At 52.4% G+C, this 21,499-nt stretch overlaps 1 protein-coding gene across 1 annotated transcript in view; it reads left to right on the top strand.

Moving 5' to 3' along the window:
- Etv6 (ETS variant transcription factor 6) overlaps positions 1-21,499 on the top strand; it is an 84,454-nt gene that overhangs the window by 33,935 nt on the left and 29,020 nt on the right. Inside the window, 1 exon segment of the mRNA XM_048335054.1 lies at positions 12,236-12,365. Within this exon segment, the coding sequence (XP_048191011.1) occupies positions 12,236-12,365 (130 nt within the window).

Here is a 21,499-nt window from a genome sequence, read left to right as displayed (position 1 = left end):
ACAGACCCGCCCTGCACACTCCGACTGCACGCCTAGGGGGTGCAGGTGCTTGGCCAGCCCCACACCCCCAAGCTGGGAAGTCATTCATGAAGCTACACAGGCTCCTCTTCCTTGTCACAAGACCTGGCGATCTGATGTCAGGAAGTGTGTGTGTGGTGGGGGGGGGTGTCTGGCTCCTCTCCACGCCCTTCATGGGATCCCACACAGTGCTGGAGTGCCGGACAGCACCTTAGCCCTGGGTGTCACCTGACAAAATTGGATCCATTCGGGGGGGCTTGGAGGCTGCCAGGACACCCCTCCAAACTGAGATTAGCTTTGCTGGGGAATTAAATAATCGCCATGTGTCATTAAGGGAAGCCACTGGATCTCGTTGTTAAATGCTCAAACCACTTCAATGATTTCTTTCTCTAACCGACCACCCCTCCTCAGTTTCCGTGTCTGTGCCACTGTTTGTGCGTTGCTCGCATATTGTCTGTGCATCGCTTGCCTCCCAGTTCCATCGCTGGCCATACTTGTATGCAATTTAGTGTTGGAAAGTTAACATTATTTGCCCTCACATTGGTATGTAGTGGTGTGTGTTGGGGCTTGCAGTTGGACAGGCATTATCTCACGCCTCCTGGTTTTGTGACATACTGAACTTAGCCACAGCCTCTTTGCTCAGTTCGGTTGGTGACGAGACAGGGGCAGAGGAGCGAGCGCTGACTTCTCCCGGCCTCCTGGCCACCAGGGAGAATCCAGTGAAGAAAACCCATGCCAAAGGACCAGGTGTGCCTGAGCCTAGGCCGGAAATGGCACCTGGTGGTTGAACTTTGCCCATGCTTTCAAGGATTTTATCTCATCTTCCAGCTTCCGGGTGTATGCTCAGGTATGCCCCTATGTGTAGAAGTGCTGAGATCACAGACCTGGGCCCTGAAGAACCTACAGAAGATCTTTTAACCCGCTAGGCAGCTGTGTTGGATCCAGAGGAGATGGGTTGGTGTGTGGTGCCAGGCATGTGTTCAGGTCTGGTAAATTGACTCTCAGCTCTGACTGAGCAGGATGACCTTTTGGGTCAGTGGTATTGACCTTGGGTAGATACTATGGATACTGTGTTGACCCCTGGAAAGAATGTTTCTATTCTTCACAATGTATCTGGGGTCTCTTTTTTTTGGGGGGGGGAGGGGATGTCATGAGTCTTGAACTCTGGGCCTGGGCACTGTCCCTGAGCTCTTTGGCGCAAGGCTAGCACTCTGCCACTTTGAGCCACCGTGCCACTTCCAGTTTTCCGGTGGTTCACTGGACATAAGAGTCTCATACATTTTCCTGTCTGGACTGGCTTTGAACCATGATCCTCAGATCTTAGCCTCCTGAGTAGTTAGGTAGTTAGTAGTTAGGTAGGTAGTTAGTAGTTACTGGTAGGAACCACTGGCACCCAGCTTCTGGAGTCTAAGACATTTGGCTGTTTCTGATTTAGACTTTGGAAGTAGAAGGGCCATCTCTCCCACAGGGACAGAAGAACCATTTCGCTTGTGACCCGCTGGGTGAAGGGCTAGAGAACAGTGATCCTGTATACCAGTAGTCCTATGTTCTCTCCTAGGGATCCTGAGTTCGATCCCTAGGATTTTTGTGTGGACTCCTAAAGACATTTCTCTCCTACTGTGCTTTTTGGATCTGAAAAATGATCTCCCTGCTACCTGGGGGATTTTCTCTTCAGGCAAAAAATATTATTAATGTAACCACAGGACTTGCCCTGGGCTTCCAGTGGTGCGTTTTCCTCCCTCTGGAAAGAGGCCAGCAATGACAGACACAGAGCCTTTGACTTTGACCTTCCTGTGGACAGTTCCTTCAGAATCCACCCTACCATTTAGGAACACCACCGAAGGCCTCCAGCTCTGCTGTGGTCTCTGTAAGCCTGCGGGATAATGGCTGGGAAACCTTATCCCTCTCTTTCCCCCAGATAACTTGGCTTTTTAGAGGTGTCTGGAAAGGAAAGTGCCAGAAAAGCAGCAGAACCTGCCTGGCCAGTCTTGCATAAATGGAGGAGGTCCAGTGAAGCTCTGGTCTGGAATTGCCAGGCTCAAAGAAACCAATTGTAGTGTGCACAAAGGAGCCAGGTCACCCAGGCCCCCCTGGGAGCTTCATCCTGCAGCCCAGGGGAGGAGCATCTAGAGACAGGACTCGCAGTGGCTGGGCCTCCAGCGGCTAGACTCCCGAGCAGGCAGAAGCCACATCTGGAGGCTGGATTCTGACAGGTTGAATGACCGGGTGGACATTTGACCGTTGTCCCTGCCCTGCTAACCTGTGGCCTTCTGAGTGCTCAGCTTCCTGTGGGCAGTCCCATCCACTGCAGAACACAGGTGACGGGCAACACACGTGCGTTTGATCATTCCCTTCTGCTCTGAGAGGCACAACCATCAACCCTCGGGATAGAAGTAGAAGGAAAAGCAGCCCTCCTTCCTCCCTCCCCACAGCTCTGTGTGCCCTCCCTCCCTTCTGGGGACCACCATTAAAATTGCTCTGGCCTCCCAGCCATGCCCCCAGCGGGGTAGGCAGCACCCTTCCCAGATGTGTGCGCACCGAGCAGAGAGCAGGGTCTCTCCGTGCTTCTGTCCCCTCTGCCCTGTCCTGGACTGGACAGTGACCCCCGAATAGGTGAGAGTCAGCTGCCTTTTGTGGCTCCGTCTGTGGCTAAGAGCTTCAGGCAAAGGGTTTCCAGTCCGGACTTCACCATCAGATGCAGGTGGGGAGTCTCCATGGCTGTCCACCTGTGACTCGATCTTTAGGACAGGTGAAATTAAAAAAAAAAGCACATCCTTCTTCAGTGTGTGTGACTGGCCCTACAGCACAGCGTTCCGCAGGAATGTTCTTGACTGGCAGGGGAGTCGGAGAGAAGTCGGGGATTGCCCTGCTCTGTCAGATGGTTTTCTTTCATCCACATCCCACCGAGCAGGAACTTAGGAGGCAGAAGGTGACTACTGTTTTCTCCCCCAGCACTTCCGCATGAAAGCGAGAGCTGATAGGCTCTTGGGCATCTTTTGGGGGAAGCAGAGGAGGGGAAAGTTGAAATTCCCCCTGTCGTTAAAAGCAGAGACAGGATGTGATTTTTTTTTTTTTAATCCTTTCTTGTCCTGTAAGAGGATAGCCACCCTTGCTAGGTATGAAAGGCCTCTGTGAACTTGCCAGTTCCCATTTTGAGAATGCCTTCCTCCCCCAAGGGCTGAGACCCTGAGTCTTTAATGTTATCCTGCTTCTATGTTGTTTTGGAACAATACCTACCAGTTAACTGCCCTACCAGCCGGGACTTGGAGCTGTGTTTTCAGCCCGCTGAGCTCATTGGCTTGGGGGAGAGTGAGTAGGCCCTGGTGAAGGCCTCCCCGGCTGGTCATTTGGGAAGGCAGACAGTTTGGACAGCTTTGCATGAGGGGCTACTCCGCACTGCCCTCCATTCAACCTGCTGGGAAGGTCATTTCCCTTGGGTGCGATGCCATTCTGGCCCCCGCACTTCCATGGTGTCCAAGCCCGGGCTGGCCTCAAACTCACCATCCTCCTAGCCTCAGCCTCCCACGTGCTGGTATTACCAGTATGCACTTGAGGCTCAACTTTTGTACAAATCCATGTAGCTGTATACACATGCAGCTGCCCTGGGCTGCTTGGCCAGGTAGAGTGGTGGTACATGGCCCACAGTTTCCTTTAGTGTTGCCTAGGGTTACCTGCATTTGAGGTGCACGCCATTCTTCTCCCCAGCTCTGCTGTCTAGGCTTGCAGACCTGAAGTCGCTTTATAGGATGGCCTAGCACACGTAATCAGTACAGCGTGGCTAGTACATGTGAAATCAGCACACGTGATCGGTAGGGGCCCTGTGATCGGTACGGAGTGGCTAGTATACCCGATGGGTACAGAGTGGCTGGAACACGTGCTAGGTCCACGTAGTCTGTATTTGCATTCACATCCAGGGGGTCTTCGTAGTATCAAGGGGGTCTGAGTTGCCTCCTCGTAGCTCTTGTCTCTCCCTCTCTCCCTCTCATGAGTCTTCCAGGACATAACCACTAAGGAAAAGAAGGAACGCGCACAGAGCCCAGCGTGGTGCTGTGTCTCTAGAGGAGTCAGTGAGGGGAACCGAGGCCACAGCCAGGCGGAAGGGTTCTTGTTCGTGCAGGAGCCCCCTCCAACCTCTCGTCCGGCTGGGCTTTCAGTCCACCCCAGTCCGAATGGCTCAGTGAATGGGCAATTTGGGGAGCTGCCACGTGGCCGTTGGTACCTGTGGCAGCGCCTGGAAGGCCTCTCCTGTGCGTGGGAAGATCTGCATTGCTCTCTAATGGTGCCCATGGTACAGGCTTGGTAACTCTCCCAGTTCATTACTACTAGCCCCAGGCAGGGACAATGCAGACTGGCTAATTGTAATAGCCAGCCATTACAGGCAGTGGCATTAATGGAAGAGAAAGCCGCTAGTAAAGAGCTCAGCTCGGTTGCTTTGTTGTGCCCGGAATACCGGCTACTGTATGTAAGTCCTGGTGTCTCGCGCTACTGGAAATAAGAAGAAAGGACTTCGTGACCCTCCTTCAGCAGATAGATCCAAAGCTTAGCAGCATTTCTGGTAAATCCAGCAGCCAGACTTGGCTTTTCCCAGATGTGACAGCTGTGGTCCTGTGTGAACACGGTGCACACCTCTCCCACTGGTCTGCTGTCGGTGCTGGGTGCACTTCCGTGGCTGGAAGTGCATGCGTGGAGCTGCAGAGCTCCTCTGCACCCTGCTTTGAGCAGAAGCCTGTGACCATTATGAGAACGCCTCCCACTGGCAAATTCTGCGTACCACTCAGAAAAAATAGCTAAGAAATTTGAGGGGAAAAGGAAAAGAACTTCATGGCCTCTTGGGAGTAGAAAGGATCTTAACTGAAATGTTCTAAAAAGTGGGAGCAGGAGTGAAATCCATTTCAGGATTTGGCTGTGGTGCTCCTAATTTGAGAAACCAGGGTCCTAGAGGCCTAAAGGACAAGAGCAGCTCTTTGACTTAGCAAGGGGTGGGGCCTGGGCCTGGCGTTAGACTGACCCATACGCCCCTACCCTGTCTAGAGAAACCTCTCCCCCCACCCCTGCGTCTAGGGTAACCTCTCCCCCAGCTAGAGTAACCTCCCCCTACCCCAGGGGACAGTCACCTCCACCCCCATCTATAGAATAACCTCCCTCCCGCCAGCCCTGTGGTGACGGAGCCACCTGCCACGGCACCACGCAGTCATCTCCACACACCACACGGTATTAAGGGCTCCTTGCTGCTCTCAGCTGTGCGTTTGGGTTTGCTGCTTCCGGGTGGATGGAAGGGCTGCGTGAGGAAACATTTTCTTGCTGAAGAATACTCCAGGTGGAGTTCCCGTACACAGTGAAGGCAGGGTGCGCCTGAGGAATGAGCACATTGGCCTCGTGTCCGGTCACTCACGTCCCTGCGTGCACTCAAATGGCCACCGCCGTGCAGGGGTGGGGAGAACCCTCTCCTTCGCCTTCCGCTGAGCACTTTTGCCCCTCATCCAGGGCCCTGGTCCTGCAGGCCGTGTCGAGTGCAGAGCCTGGAACATCCCGGGCTGCCGCAGTTCTTGCAAGCATGGACTCATCACTCGGAATTCCCCATTCCTCGGGAAGCCATGTGGGCCGGCCAGCGTTACCTGTGTGGGTTTCTGTTACTCCCCTTTGTCGGGAGTGGCCAGATGGTTGGGGGTGGAGTTAGATCAGCCCTGCCTCAGCCCTCACTCCTGCCACCATCATCAACTCTACACCAGCTCAGACCGCTGTGCCGCTCAGCTTTTCTCCCTGAGTTGAGATACTCCTGTTCTTGCAGGTGTACCGCAAGGGAGTTTGTGCTCATGTTCCTTTTCCTGACTGTCTCTTCTGCTGGAACGAGGCCTGCGATCTAAGCTGTGTGAGCATGCCTATGTACGGACGCGTCCAGAGGCACCATTTTGTTCGTGGTGCTGAGGACGGACGGAGCCCCCGGCCTTGTGCGTGCCTGGCAAACACTCCACCAACCAAGCCACACCCAGCCCTGCGCAGTAATTTAGATATTGGGGTCACTGCAGAATTTCCAGGGTTCTAGTTGTGCAATTCATTTTGCCTAATGAGTGCTGATGTATTTCTTGATCACAGCAAGGGGGGAAATTCTCAGTCTCGCCCACCTTTCAGAGCCGGGCTTGATGGAGGGAGGACCTGTTGCTGCGTTTCTTTTTGGTCTTGTTTCTTAAGACATCACTCCGTGCAGATAACAGGTGGATTTGGCAGGAGAGTGCCCTGTCCTCTGGTTTTAGGGTGTGACTGGTCAGGAAGGGAGGCAAGGGACTGTTTGAGTTCCGACCAAGAATCCACTCATTGCAGGTCCTGAACCGTCTGCATACGTGTCCACAAAAAGTGGCACTGTTTTAGGGTGTGCGGCCAGCAATGGGAGGAGCCCCTTGCCGGCATTGACTGTAGCCCAGAGCTGCCTGGGGCCGTGTGGTGATGTAGGGAAGTAATTCTGTCGCTGGTTCCCTCCTCACCGCCGCAGGAGTCCCTGCTGGTAGGCAGCAGGCTCAGAGCTGCACACCACCGCGGTGTGAATCTTGGGAGCCACAGAGGGCCGTTGTTGTGGGAGGGTGGTGGACTCCACGGTGTGAATATCCAGAATCTTCCTGGACAAGAAGAGATCCTCTCCACGTGCTTCCCAGATAAGGAGAGGTCATCTCCCCCGTCCTTCCGCTTTTTACTCTACAGTCCATGCTTGGACCCTTGTCCTGCCCTGCCCCACCTCTCACCTGAGGCTGCACTATGTGCTTTCTGGGGAGCAGCCCCTGTGTTCTGGGCAGTTGCATTTCGCGTCTTCTCTCCCGGTCTTTCGCTGCAGCTTCCTGACTGGGGGAATGGACAGGATGTTCAGTGTTCTAGAAAAGCAGTTTCCAGTTTCTTGTATCCATGAAGCTGAACACCTTAGTAAGCCATGCAGGCAAATTGTAGCTTATTCAGATTTGGGGTGACAGGTAGCTAGTGCTTGTTAAAGCTTATTTGGTGAAAGTGCATTGGATGGAAGCCAATCCAGCTCCTTGACTGCTCTGAAGCCAGAGCACTGTCCTCAAGCAGCCGCGTGTTCGGTCACCAGCTGCCCAGGAGAGGTGGCCTCCGTGCTGTCCGCGGGGACCAGCCCAGCCCAGGGCCGTGTCCCCAAGTCAGGTACGGACTGTGGCCCGAGTGAGCAGTGTGTCTTTGGCTCCTGCTGTTTCCCGCGTGTCTGGGTTCGTTTTCACAGCTCTGGTGGGGCACTGAACAGCTCTGGTGTCAGGTGCCGGAACTTCCAGCACGGCTGCCGGACAGGATTTGACCAAAGGCCTCAGAAGCCATGTGACATGTGCAGCGTGTGTTAACAGGACCGCAGCCATTTTTTTTAGAAAAAAGGTTCTGAAAACCAGGCATCTGAGCTTTGCAGGAGAGTCTTTTTGTATGTGTCAGCCCTGGGTCTTGAACTCTACCTGGGCACTGTCCCTGAGGCATTTTCAAATACTCAGGGCGCTAGCACTTGAGCCACAGCTCCACTTCTAGCATCTTGGTTAATTGGAGATAAGAGTCTCATGAACTTGTTCCTGAGTGGGCTGGCTTCGAACCTCGATCCTCGGGTCTCAGGCCTCTGAGTAGTTAGAATTAACAGGCGTGAGCCATTGGCTCCCGGCTCAGTCTTCGAGGTGGCCTGTAAACCACTTTTGTACAAGTTGTCTGGCTGCTTTTCTGATTTTCTCAATTCCTAGAATGCTTTATCTCCAGGAAGATTAGTGTTTAATTAACAGTAAGTTCTAAAGTTTCTTAACCTCTCAGCCTTTTCAGAGAATTATGATAGAGACTGCCACACCCGTGCTCAGGCAGTTTGCTTATTTGCCGAAGTTCCACATGGAAGAATTCTGCAAAGGAAAGGCACTTTGGTGACATCTGGCATTTGGGATGCATGTTAGGGGTGGAAAGGGCACGCCTGTTTTACGTGGAAGTTTTCCTGCTCACAGATTTCTAAGCCTTCCATTAAAATACAGGAATTAAATATGGAAGGGGGAACTTAAATCACCTCCTATTCGGTAGTTCTTATTGACACGTTCTGTATTTTGCATTCCAAAACAGCATTACTAATGGCTGCTGTAATGATTACTAAACATTTTACGTCGACCCTGGCCTGGGAACTACTTCTCCCGCCAGAGCTCTGAGCTCGCGTGTGGCCTTCCCTCCTGAGCGGTCTCCCTCCTGGGCAGGCTTCTCTTCCTCGGGCCTCTGGGCCTGATGGTTTGTGTCTGGGAAGCCCCGTGAATCTATCTATCTGTTCGCCATCTAAAACAATCTGCAGGCGCGATCGGTCACGTTGTCGCTGACCTCCGCCGGCTGCGCACCCCCGACAACACTCCGCGGCATTAATACCTCTGTCTGGAGCGTTTTAATTTAATTAGAAGGCTGCTCACAACCCTCTCGGGGACTCCATACCCCTCTTCATGTTCAAATAAAGCACCTCTGGTTTTCATCCGTCTGACAGCTGGCTCCCTCTGTCCTCACAGCTTCGTGTCTTTGATTTTGCTCACTTCGGCAAGCCCGTAAAAGACTTAAATTTTTCTCTTTCCCAAGGTAGTTTTGTTTTGTTAATGACAAGTGCCTTCACCCTTCACTGAACCTTTTATTCTTTTTGGTGTCAATTCTGAGACTTGAACTCGGGACTTGACACTCCTGCTTATTATATTAAACCTTTTCACTCAACACTGGTGTCCTACCACTTGAGCCACACCTCCACTTCAGGGGTTTTTGCTAGTTCATTGGTGGTAAGAGTCCCTCCGAGTTATCTGCCCCAGCTGGCTTTGAACTGCAACCCACAGACCTCACCCCGCAGAGTGGCTGGTGGGGGTACCAGGTTCGATGTCAGGGCCCTGCGCTCTGGTACCTGCACCGCACCTCTTTTGCGCGGGGTCATTTTTTTTTTTTTTCAGATTGGGTCTTGGCTCTTTGTTCTTCTCCTGTTTCTGCCTGGCGCCTTCACTGAGCCCTTTGGAGTGTAATGAAGGTACAGCACAGAACCATGGGGAAGTTGGGGTTCACACTGCCATGGCCATACCCAGCAGGGCTCCTGTCTGTGGTCTGGAGAGGGCTGGGCATCCTGTGAATTTCTCCTGGCTTTAAGGAAACAGCCTTGTATTACACAATACCACCTGCATTTTCTCTCTTTCCCTCTCTCCTCTTCCCCTCCCCTCCTTCTCCCTCCCTCCTCCCTTCCCCTCCCTCCTCCCTTCCCCTCCCTCTCCCTCCCCCTTCTTCCCCCTCCCCCATGCTGTGGCCTTTGAAGACTTTTTGACAATGTTTTCTTTACCAACAGTTTCACTTCTGCAAAACCCATAACAAAACCAGAAAAGTGTTTCTGGGAATAAAGTTAACAGAAAGACCCGTGATGGGATTGGAGGCCCAGTGAGGGTTGAGAACTCTGGGGAATTCATGAAAGGAGAAAAACAGATTCTTTGAAGTGCATAAAAGCCCATCTCACCTGGAAAAACCCTCAACAGGTTTAATATACATTTCCCATGTACATGATTATATCTTGCTTCCTCATTTACTCCAAACAACTCAGAAAAAAAAAAACACCAGAAACTATAACTCTGCCTTAACTTAGGGCTGCTCAAACTGCATGTGCCATTTGACAGAGTTCCAGAAAAGCAAGTGTTGGATGTGGTAGCAACTTCCTATAATTCCAGCTATGCAGGAGGCAGAGGTTTGTTGTTTGAGGCCAGCTGGAGCCAAAAAGCTAAGGAGAACTTACCTCAAAAAGCAAGTTAGGCATAGTAGCTCATACATGTAATTCCAGGGAATCAGGATACATAAATAGAAGGATCTAGGTCCCAGCCATCCTGGACGTAAACTCAGACAGACCCTATCTGAAACATAACTAAAACACAAAAAGGCTGTGGTCATGGCTCAAGTAGTATAATGCCTACCTAACAAGTGCAAAGTCTTTTTTTTTGGGGGGGGGGGCCAGTCCTGGGGCTTGGACTTCAGGGCCTGAGCACTGTCCTTGGCTTCCTTTTTGCTCAAGGCTAGCACTCTGCCACTTGAGCCACAGCGCCACTTCTGGCCATTTTCTAGATATGTGGTGCTGGAGAATCGAACCCAGGGCTTCATGTATATGAGGCGAGCTCTCTTGCCACTAGGCCATATTCCCAGCCCATGAAGTTTTGTTTTGTTTTGTTTTGCCAGTCCAGGCTTGGACTCAGGGTCTGAGCACTGTCCTTGGCTTCTTTTTGCTCAAGGCTATCCACTCTGCCACTTGAGCCACAGTGCCACTTCTGGCCATTTTCTATATATGTGGTGCTGGGGAATCGAACCCTGGGCTTTATGTATACAAGGCAAGCACTCTTGCCACTAGGCCATTTTCCCAGACCAAGTGCAAAGTCTTGAGTTCATACCCCAATTGCCCATCTTTCCCTTAAAAAAAAAAAAAACCTGAAAACTGGAGAGAAGTCAAGTTGGGAGATTTTGCTTTGCCTCTGGAAGACCATTCATAGAAACTTGTTTGGAAAGAAATAGAATCTGAGCCTGGTTTCAGTGGCTCACACCTGTAATTCTAGCTACTCAGAAGGCTGAGATCTAAGGATGGCAGTTCAAAGACAGCCTAAACAGAAACATCTGTGAGACTCTTACCTAACTAATCACCACCCACCCCCCCAAAAAAATAAAGCTGGAAATGAAGCTGTGGTTCTAATGGTAGAGTGCTAGCCCTGAACAAAAGAAGCTCAAGGACAGCGCCCAGGCCCTGGGTTCAAGCCCCAGGACTGGCGCCAAAGGAAAAAAAAATCATATCTGATGGATCTATGGATCTACTGTTGAATTAAGAATAATCACCAGGAAACTTTAAGATGGATATTTAAGCAGAAATGCCCCACCCACCCCAGTGCTGCTGGCTGAGTGCCTGGGGAAGGTAAGAGCTGCCCAGAAATGGTAACAGTGAGGCCATGTTCATTTAAGACTTCCTACCACAACCACCAAGCTCTCCAGGCTTGAGGAGGGAGAGAAGCTTTAATTTGGGGAGTAGGCTGGCGTCCTCGCTTTCCTTTGCACACTTGAGATTAAAAAAAAAAAATTACAAACCATCTTTCTGAAGTGTAAGCACATTTTCTTTGCTTTAATCTAGGGTTTCTTTCACTCCTGATTTCTCCTTTCACAGGCATCTTACTGATCTTTTCCTCCCACATTAAACCACAGAAACTCACTGAAGTTACGTGGATGTCAAACTCGCTGATTTGTAGATCCAGGATGTAAATTGCCCCCACTCCTCTAGCGGAACAAACACAAGTATAACAACAGATGGCTTCTTGCCACTATTGGAAATATATTAACTTGACTAATAATAATTCTTCCCTTTCCATCTGACTTGTGCCTGTCCTGGGGTTTGAACTTTAGGGCCTGAGAGCTGTCCTTAAGACTGGCACTCTACTATTTGAGCCATAGCTCTGCTTTCCCAGCAGTGGTTGTTTGCGCCTCTCTTGGGACTTGAACTTGGGGCCTGGATGCTCTATGGTGTGAACCACAGCTCCACCTGTTTGACTGCAAATGTTGGATCTACTGAGGCCCCTACCCCCTCCTTATAGGCTCACCAGGAACTCAGTTAAGCAGTACTTAACTTAAATGTTCTCCCAAGTACTTCAGAGAAACAGGAAACCATTGACTTGCCGGGTAGAGGAACAAGTAGAAGCCAGCCCCTTCATGTTAGGAAGGAAAAATGAAACATTGGATATTTTGGGGCGGTGGTTATTGTGTGGTAAGGTGGCTCAGCAATGGAAAACTTCTGGCCAGCTCAGATCCTGTTTCCAGCCATCCTCCCCTCTTCCCTGCTCAGCTCACTCTTACTGGATCTGAATGGAGAATTGTGCTTTGATCAGAAGCCGGGCCTGGCGCCAGACAAGAAGCAACATGGGTTTAATGCAGTGGGGGGGGACATGAGCTGCAGTTTGGAAACACCGTTTCTGAGATAGCTCCTGCTTTTGCACTCATCTCCCTCGTGTCTTCCCTCACCTGCTCCTTGTTTGAGTACCCTCCACAGTCCAGGGGAGAAGCCCAGCCTTCACAAACCCTTTTCATTGTTTTTAAGCAATAAGTCCCAGTGCTCTGCATCTGACAGACAGCTGCATGGGGCGTCTGCTTGGGATGGTGCAGGAGGAAGCCGGTCATCCTGGTGGCACCTGCCGTCTCCATTCCAGATGTTCATTGCTTTTCCCTCTCTGATTTTCAACAACAGCAGGAACGGATTTCATATACACCTCCAGAGAGCCCGGTGCCCAGCTACGCTTCCACAACACCCCTTCATGTTCCAGTGCCCCGGCCGCTCAGGATGGAGGAAGACTCGATCCGCCTGCCCGCGCACCTCCGTGAGTGTCCACCCACCTGTGAGGGCTAGGCTGGGAGGGAAAGAGAGACAGACAGACAGACAGACAGGCTACTGGGTAGTGGTAGGGAGTTGGGCTCCAGGTTGGCAAGAGGCACACAGATGGTTACGTACTCTACAAGTCTAGACAGATGATGGATGGATGGGTGGATGGATGGATGATGGATTGATAGATGAGTGTATGGACAGCTCCTCACATAGATAATTATACCATAGCACATTACCGTGGACTATGTGACGTAACCAGTAAAGATTATGGATTTGGGTCAGAGACATGGTTTGGCCCAAATGCCTGCTTTGTGGCAATCTGCATGAGCCCTGTTGGGACACCGCTGGCTCCAACATCTGGAAGGAATCCTGTGGAAGTGGAAGTTCCCAGGCTCCTGCCGCCTGCCTTCCCCCCTTCCCCCCCCCCCCACCCCGGGCTTCCCGAACGAGGCCCACATACCTCCTCCCTATCCAGTTCCCAGACTCGCGGCTGCTCACGATGCCGAGAGGAGCCCAGGGCCCTCCGACGGTCGCGGCTGGCCGCGCGCTCAGTGCATCCCAGATGAGTTTTCAAACCTAAAGGAAAATAAATATTCTGACAGGGGAATTGGGCTGGGATTCCAGACGATTCCCAGTGGAATGCAGATGGAAAGTACGGGGAAGAGTCGGTGGAAGAACTGGAAAGACGGCGGCGGGACATTTATGGTGTGGCAGGCTTGAAAGCATTTTTAGCAGCTCGTTTTTTTTAAAGAGATCATCTGAGCCTGGTGTGGCTCCCAGGGGCTTCTTTCCACTGACTTCCAGACAAAGCCCTTCTCTCTCAACCCTTTGTCCTCCCATTCTTAAATCAGACATCTTCCCGGAGGAGGGGCGGGTAGATATCTTAATGGCAGCTGGACAGAACAGAGCCCAGGGCAGAAGGGCCAGGCCCACCCCTGGGCGGGCCGACGCCTCGAGTGGGGGGCCCAGACCCTGTTTGCCCTGGCAGCAGACCCAAGTGCGTTTGCTGAGAAGATAGAAAGGGCTGGCATTTTTCTTCTTCCACCAAGAGATAGAAATTGTTCTCTTAACTTGCGGGTGGTAAGATTGAAGTATAGTTGCAGCAGGCAATAAGAAAAAAAGTTGCATTCTTTAGAGAGAGCCTTTGCCCTCCCCGCCAGACCCAGGCCTCTCAGCAGAGAAGAGCCGTGGCCTGGGAAAGGGATCTTCCCCCATCCTCATCATCTCTCTGATTTAATTTGCTTCCCTGGGCCGCGTGGTAGCGTTCTGTGGTAGCCTTCTGTAGGTTCGTGCCTCGGTACCTGCTCACGGGGTCCCCTATCACAACCCGCCTTAAACAGTGATACCCAGGCCAGCCCAAGTAACGACTATGCAGGTACATTTCTGGCGCATCAGTAGAAAATTAAATAATTAAATGTCTTATTTTTAATTCTCCCTAAATGCTCTCATCTCGCGTTTTGTTGATTTAATCATAGGTTGACTTTATTGCCATTTTTCCCTGTGACTTTGCATCTTCTGGTGTCTCTCTGGCCTTCTAAAAGCCCTGTGAACTGACACTTAAAATGGGAACCTAGGGCTCATCCATCATATTTAATAGGGTTACAGTTTACAGTGTTGCAGATTAATAAATAGCCATAATAACCACTAGTCATTTTCTAGAGTCAGAACACCAGAAATAGTCCCTGGGCCCTCCTTCCATTCCTCACAAATCTCTTTAAATTCTTGCATTGTTCCCCCTGCTTGTGTGTGCTTAATAATTCAGTTGAGCATCTTCCTTTGGAAACGTTACCTCACCGCTCACCCACTCTGCTGTTCTGCATTCTCAGCAGAGTGACGGAGTTCCAGGCAGTCACGTGGCAATGCAGAGCTGTATTAGAACGTGTACAGACAGAGGGACACAGAACCCGTGCAGAGGGGGACGTAGGACCTGCACAGACAGAGGGACACAGAATCCACACACAGGGACCTAGAACCCACACAGACAGATGGGCGTGTGGAGCCTTGGTTTTGCTTATCTTCAAGTTACGTTTGTTCTCAAAGAGGCAGTGAAGGAAACTCAATACAACCCTAGTTACTCAATACAGTCCTAAGCAACAGAAGGTGTTTAATACCTTGATCTCATTTAGTCATGTGACAGTCCCTAAAGAATATGTTGATGCTCCTATTTACTAGACAGGGTGACTAGAGCGCAATTGAACAGATGTACGCAGCGTAGGGAGGGCCTGTTAGATTCATTTCCATGTCAGAGGCCGTCCTTGAGTGTTCTTAGACGGTTACTCATGAGCTTGGAGGTCAAGGCTCTGCTCCACCTGTTAGTCTAGCAGGGATGAATGGTGAGCTAGGACAAGACATGGAGGTGGTGAGTTTTTCACCCTTAAAACATGTTGAGCACCTTTAGGAGCTTTACACAAATTCCTCGGCATAATCACAAACACCTAAGCACACATAGTGGGTCTGTTTGATTGCAGAAGTGGTGTATTGCCTCCCAAGCTCACACCCAGAGTGTCCACGACCACAGCTCACTCCAAAGCCCACGCCTAGCAAATGGATTTTTTTTTTTTGGTGGTTCATGAGCTTTGAACCTGGGCCCTCCCCCTGAGCTCTTTTGCTCAAGACTGGCACTCTGCCACTTAAGCCACAGCACCACTTCCAATTTTCTAGTGATTCATTGGAGATAAAAGTCTCCCAGACTTTCCCATCCCGGCTGGCTTTGAACCGTGATGCTCAGATCTCAGCCTCCCAAGTAGCCTGAATGGCAGGCGTGAGCTGCTATTGACTGCCTGGCTTGGGGAACATTTTTCTTCACGATGTTGTCACAATCTGTAAGCCTCCTTGCTCGTTGACCTTCCCCTCTCTTCTCAGACCAGTTGCCATCCTCTCTCCCTTGGACGGCCAGTGCCTGCGGCTCCCGCCGACATCAGCATTGAGGCAGGGACACGGTTCATTCTTGGAGGTCATCCTCAGTCCCTGTACAGGCACTGCAGTAATGACCCTAGTGACTGCGCTTCACACATCTTGTTCCCCCTTTGAACCTCCTTTTGGGCACCTTCACTTTTGCCTTCAAATGCCTGGAGGCTTTCTGTCCCCCATGAAGCACAAGGGTCCTGGTTGGCTGCCAACAGCTTGAAGAAAAGAAAAAGGGGGGGAAAAAAACCCCACCCACAGCAGAGCCGCCAGGATGCTAGGGAAGGGAAATTTCCTTTTTGGGTTTGCTGTCTGAAAGAATTTCCGGTGCAGCCAGACGTTAATTCCTAGCTCCATGCTTCCTGATAAGGAAGCAGCTTCAATAAATGCGGCTATTTATAGCTGTCTTTAAAAAAAAAAATCCTATAACCCGGGTTTTATTGACCTTTCCTCTCGTTCTGCATCTCACGCAGTGAACATTGTGTACATTTAAGGCGCTATTCCAGCATGAGCTCTGGAGAGCCACCCTGGCTCAGAGCGGGAGGGGAGGACCAGACACCCGTCGGTACCCAGGGCTTCAGCAGACATCTGGAAGCCATTGGCCGTGCCCAGCATGGGCTCCTAGAGATACCCACCTCCATTCTCAACCTCACACTGAATGACCCTGGTGATCACTGGTACCTCACGCCTGTAATCCCAGCCACCCCAGATCTGAGGGTCGTGGTTTGAAACCTGCCTGGGCAGAAAAGCCCATGAGACTCTTATCTCTAATTAACTACCACAAAGCTGGAAGTGGATCTGTGTCAAGGGGTAGAGCACCAGCCTCGAGCACAAAAGCTCAGGGTCAGCGCCCAGACCCTGAGTTCAAGCCCCGGCACAGGCAGGCACAGAATAAAGCAAAAACAGTCAACAATCTTGATAACAGGCCTGTTTTATGAGTAGAAACTTGAACAGTAACAGGGAAACGAGGCAATCTGATTTTTCCGTTTCCTTCTCCTTGCTGTCTCCGTGGGTCATTCCCACCCTCAGACCTCTATGTTTGCTCTGGGCACCGTGGGTCTGCATGCAGATCCTGGCCCCCTGGTATCGACCAATGAGACTGGCTGGCAGGCAGCATATAAGAATGTAGTAGGAATCTTGCTAACGTGTTTGGCACCGGACTCCCTGACCCCTCCTTCCCCCTTCCCCCTCCCCCCTCCCCCCTGCCCGCTTCTGTGGCTTCCACTCTGAGGTCGCCCCATTCCCGGCCTGCCTGGCGTCTTATCCCTCGCTCTCCCTCTTGGAGTTCCTGGCAGGAACAGCTGCTCGCTTCACCCTTACACTTTGGCCGAGGTAAATCCTTAGCAGACGCCTCTGGCTGTCGTGGCGCTGTCTTGAGTGGGCGCTGACTCCCCTGTGGCTGTGCCAAGTGTGAGTGTGTCAAGGTTCTTTGTCTGGTGTCTTCTGACGCCAGGACAGAGCAGGGATTGAGAGCTGTGAACTGGCCTGGCTCTGGCCGCGTGCCCAGTGTAGATTGCCGAGTGTCATTAGTCACTGCCGCCTGTGCTTCCTGCTTCCACGTTGGGTAGGTGGACTAAGCCTCCCTCTTCTGAAACGGATCCATTTCTACTTATTTCTACTTCCGGCGGACCGTGGCAGCTGTGGTCCTCCATGAGCCTCAGATCCCTTTCTACTTCCTGTGGACGATGGAAGCCGTGGTCCCCAGGGGCTCTCAGATCCCTTTCTACTTCCTGTGGAGCAAAGCAGCCGTGGTCCCCAGAGGCTCTCAGATCCCTTTCTACTTCCTGTGGAGCGAGGCAGCCGTGGTCCCCAGGGGCTCTCAGATCCCATTGGTAGCAGTACAGTTACAGATGGACATGGAGTAGAGAGGTAGCACTCTTTTTTTTTTTTTTTAAGTGGTGCAGGTGCTGTGGAGTATTCAGTAGCCTTTTTCCCCCCTCCTCCCCTCTTGTGTACCCTCCAGTTCTCCCTTCCCCCTGCCCCTCCTCTCTTTTTGGGGGGCGGGTTCAGGAGGTCTGTACCTCGAGATTGTAACTCAAGACTGCAGCCAAGTTTATTCTTTTTTTTAATTTAATTTATTAATTGAACACAAATTTTTTTGACAAGGTGTTGTGCAAAAAGGGGACAGTTACATAGTAGGGCAGTGTGTACATTTCTTGTGATATCTTACGCCCTGTTTTTCTTTCCCTTCTCTAGGTCAGGTAGACATATATACAATATACAATGTATCAAGAACATATACAGTAGCCACGTGGCCAAGCCCAAGAAAATTCGCCTAGGGCTTTAAATGTAATGTCGATATTAAACAATATGTTGACAGTAGTCTTATATGAACGTACATACATAGCTTTTGAGCTATTGTCTCCTCTCCTTTTCTTCTGCATTCAGTGACCCTGTGCCCCTCCTGCCAGCTTATAGGAGCCGAATCTCATCCTGAACTCCCTTTCAGGGCCCAGTGTAGGGTAGATCCTGCTGCTTCTGTCTGGCGAGGACCTGCAGTGAGTAATTCCTCTCTAAAACACGTTCAGGAGCATAATCAGAAACATCTAAGCACACATAGTGGGTCTCTTGGATATCAGAAATGGTGTATTGCTTCGCAAGCTCACACCTAGAGTGCCCATGACCACATCTCACTCCAAAGCCCACGCCTTCCCTTCACTGCTGCATCTTAAACCCGTGAAACTCGTTTCTCTCCAGCCCCTGGTTAGGAGGGGGGAAATTGTAAGCTAGCAAATGGATTTTTTTCTTTTTGATGGTTGAGGAGCTTGAACTCAGGGCCTGGGCCCTGCCCCTGAGCTCTTTTGCTCAAGGCTGGCGCTCTACCACTTGAGCCACACCACCATGTCCAGTTTTCTAGTGATTCATTGGAGATAAAAGTCTCACAGACTTTCCTGCCCAAGCTGGCTTTGACCAGTGACTCTCAGGTCTCAGCCTCCTGAGCAGCCAGGATTACAAGTGTGAGAGAGAACAAAGGCAAACAAAACTGATATAAACGACACACACACACCCAAAGACCAAAGGGATGAAATCGGGGATGTGGCGATGAAAGCCAAATTACCTTCTGCACTTGGAAGGTGAGTTTTCCAATCCAGTCCCGTGGCCACACATATTTTTTCACATAGCTGAAACATTCCGGGCTGTGAGAAGCAACTGAAGTAGATGGATTCGCACTGTGCCTGATTCTCCATCCAAGGGGTGGCGAGCAGACAAGAAGGCATTCCTCAGGGAGGAGGAGCGTGAGCGAACACTGTGTTACCGTAAGCTGACGTGCTCGCCATCCCGGTGCCTTAGTTTCCCCCGCGTGCATACCTGCCAGAACTCTTCAGCAGATAGGAGGGCAGAATCAGCGCTTCAGATCGGGCCACCGTGTCCGCTCCCTGAGCCAACCTTGTGCAGGTGAAATACACAAGCAGCGCACGTGTGACCCTGAGGTTCTCCTGGCTCGCGGGGCTCCAGGAGAGAATCGCAAGGGGCCTGCTCAGAGCAGTGCGAATTTCTTATCGGGGACCGCACGTCCGACTTCCAGAACTCAGCATCCATCCGAGTGCAGATGCGGTATTTTGAGGATGTAGAAAGCTGCCCTTGCTGTAGCTGTAACTGAGGAAAAATGGAACTCCAACATCCCACCCTGCTGTGATGTCTGTGGTGGAAGGGTGGGGCTGTAGTGGGATGGGGCACAGTCTCACCGGGTTTCTGAATCTGCCTGTGACCTGAGTCCCTTGTCCTTTGTGCTGCCCCATGTTGGCCCCCTCCAGGCCTGCCCCCTGCCCGTCACGTGCGTCGGGCACAGGTGTGGCTTCTGGGAGCTGCTCACCCGCAACTGCAGTTTGTGGGAACCCACTCACCCTGCCTGCTTTTCCCGTAGGCTGCACACATTCTATGCATCTTTCTCCTCTGGTCTGTCTGCATGGGTAGGCACACATCCCTGGCTGCTTTCCTGCAGCTGGGTGCTGGCAGCGTGGGTGTTGCATGGACAGCCGTGGTGTGACAGCGTCGGCACTATGGACAGCAGGGGAGTTTACCGATTTGCTGAAGACTCAGATTCACAAGGACATGGCTCGCGGCTGAGTGTGAACAGGACCAGTGTTGATCTGGAGAGGGGAATGTAGTCACCCAGTTTGCAGTGATGTCCAGCACCTCAAACAAGAGGTACTCCCATAGCACACCAACTCCCGTGGTTCTCCTGTGGTGCCCCCGAGTCCCATGGCACCTGCAATTCCACCCAGGAAGCCATCATTCCCATAGGACACGTTCCCACCCAGCTCCGCTTGTAAAGTAGACGTTCCCACGGCAGGTGCTACCTGGGCTAGGGGGAATGAAGACATCCAGTTCCTAATCTTGTATGCACATCAGTTCAACTCACGGTTCTTGTGCAGTAGGGGGCAGAGCCAGGATGAGGGGCCAAGGGAAGAGACAGAGCTGGGCCTGGGGCTGGCGTTCTTGACCAAGGATGGCAACATAAGATGAGAGGGAAGATCAGACAGCTCGTCCACTACTCGCCACACACAGTCACGGGCGGTCCTGGCCGTGTGAGTCGCAGAGGACGCTGTGGGGGTCAGTGTGAGCCCCAGAGGACACTGTGGCGACAGTATGAGTCCCAGAGGACACTATGGGGGACAGTGTGAGTCCCTGAATGATTGCTGTAGGGGGACAGTGTGAGTCCCAGAGGGCACTGTGGGGGTCTGTGTGAGCCTGAGGACACTGTAGGGGATGGTGTGAGTCCCAGAGGACGCTGTGGTGACAGTGTGGGTCCCAGAGGACACTGTGGTGATGGTTTGAGTCCCTGGAGGACGCCCTGGGGGGGAGGGTGTGAGTCCCTGGAGGACACTATGGGGGGGGGAGGGTGTGAGTCCCTAGAGGATGCTGCCCGGGGAGAGTGTGAGTCCCTGGAGGACACTATGGGGGGGGAGGGTGTGAGTACCTGGAGGACATTGTGGGTGGGAGGGTGAGTCCCTGGAGGACACTATGGGGGGGGAGGGTGTGAGTCCCTGGAGGACATTGTGGGGGTAGGGTGGGAGTCCCTGGAGGACATTGTGGGTGGGAGGGTGTGAGTCCCTGGAGGACGCTGTGGTGGGGAGGGTGTGAGTCCGTGGAGGACGCTGTGGGGGGGAGGGTGTGAGTCCCTGGAGGACACTGTGGGGGGAGGGTGTGAGTCCCTGGAGGATGCTGTGGGGGGGAGGATGTGAGTCCCTGGAGGACGCTGTGGGGGGGAGGGTGTGAGTCCCTGGAGGACGCTGTGGGGAGGAGGGTGTGAGTCCCTGGAGGACACTGTGGGGGGGAGGGTGTGAGTCCCTGGAGGACACTGTGGGGGGAGGGTGTGAGTCCCTGGAGGATGCTCTGGTGGGGAGGGTGTGAGTCCCTGGAGGACATTGTGGGGGGCAGGGTGTGAGTCCCTGGAGGACATTGTGGGTGGGAGGGTGGAAGTCCCTGGAGGATGCTGGGGGGAGGAGGGGGTGAGTCTCTGTGGGGAAGGTACGATTCCTCATTTCCATCGCTGTACTGTACACATGGAAAGTCAGCTGTGCGGGTTGGTTTGGGGCCGTCCTGTCCCACGGCTAGCGGGCCCCAGTGTGGTGACTGCTCACTCCAGTCCTCCCTCTCTTCAAGAGCATCGAAGATGGTGCTGGGTCCTCCTCTCAGATCCAACTGTGGCTAAAGAAGTCACCAAGTGTGGGAAAAGAGGACAGCCATGCCACTAAAACAGTTGTACAGCCACCAGCAGCAAACAGCTACCACCACCCCAGACCTCCATGTTCGCACAGTGAGGTTTTACAGGTCCTCACTGGACCCCCAGACCCTGCCGTTGCCAGCAGGCAGTCCCCCCTCCCACCCCCCACCCCCGAGCCCTGGCTGGCGTCGGCCTAGATCAGGGTTCTAGGTTTGTGCAATGTTTCTTTTCATGAGTGTGTGTGTGTGTGTGTGTCTGTCTGTCTGTCTGTCTGTCCATCTGTCCTTCCATCACGGCTGCAGGTACCAAGCCCCTCTGGTGAGTTGGAGCTCTTGGCGTCTCAGGCTGAGGGTTAGGGGTGCAGGCAGGCAGGTGGGCCTCTCTCCCTGGGCCCCCCACATGCTGGGTGAGGGTTCAACCACTTGCCCGGCCGCCGCCACAGCCAGTGCCGGGGTGTTTTCAGAACTCAGCTGCCAGAGTTTCTTGAAACAGCTCTGCTCAAAGGCGTGTGCTGGGCGCACTTCTGAGGGAAATTTCCTTTTTGGGGAAGTTGAAGC

Source organism: Perognathus longimembris, chromosome 27, assembly GCF_023159225.1.
Source record: "Perognathus longimembris pacificus isolate PPM17 chromosome 27, ASM2315922v1, whole genome shotgun sequence".
In the NCBI taxonomy this organism is placed as follows: domain Eukaryota; kingdom Metazoa; phylum Chordata; class Mammalia; order Rodentia; family Heteromyidae; genus Perognathus; species Perognathus longimembris.
This window is presented reverse-complemented; position numbering and strand designations above follow the sequence as displayed.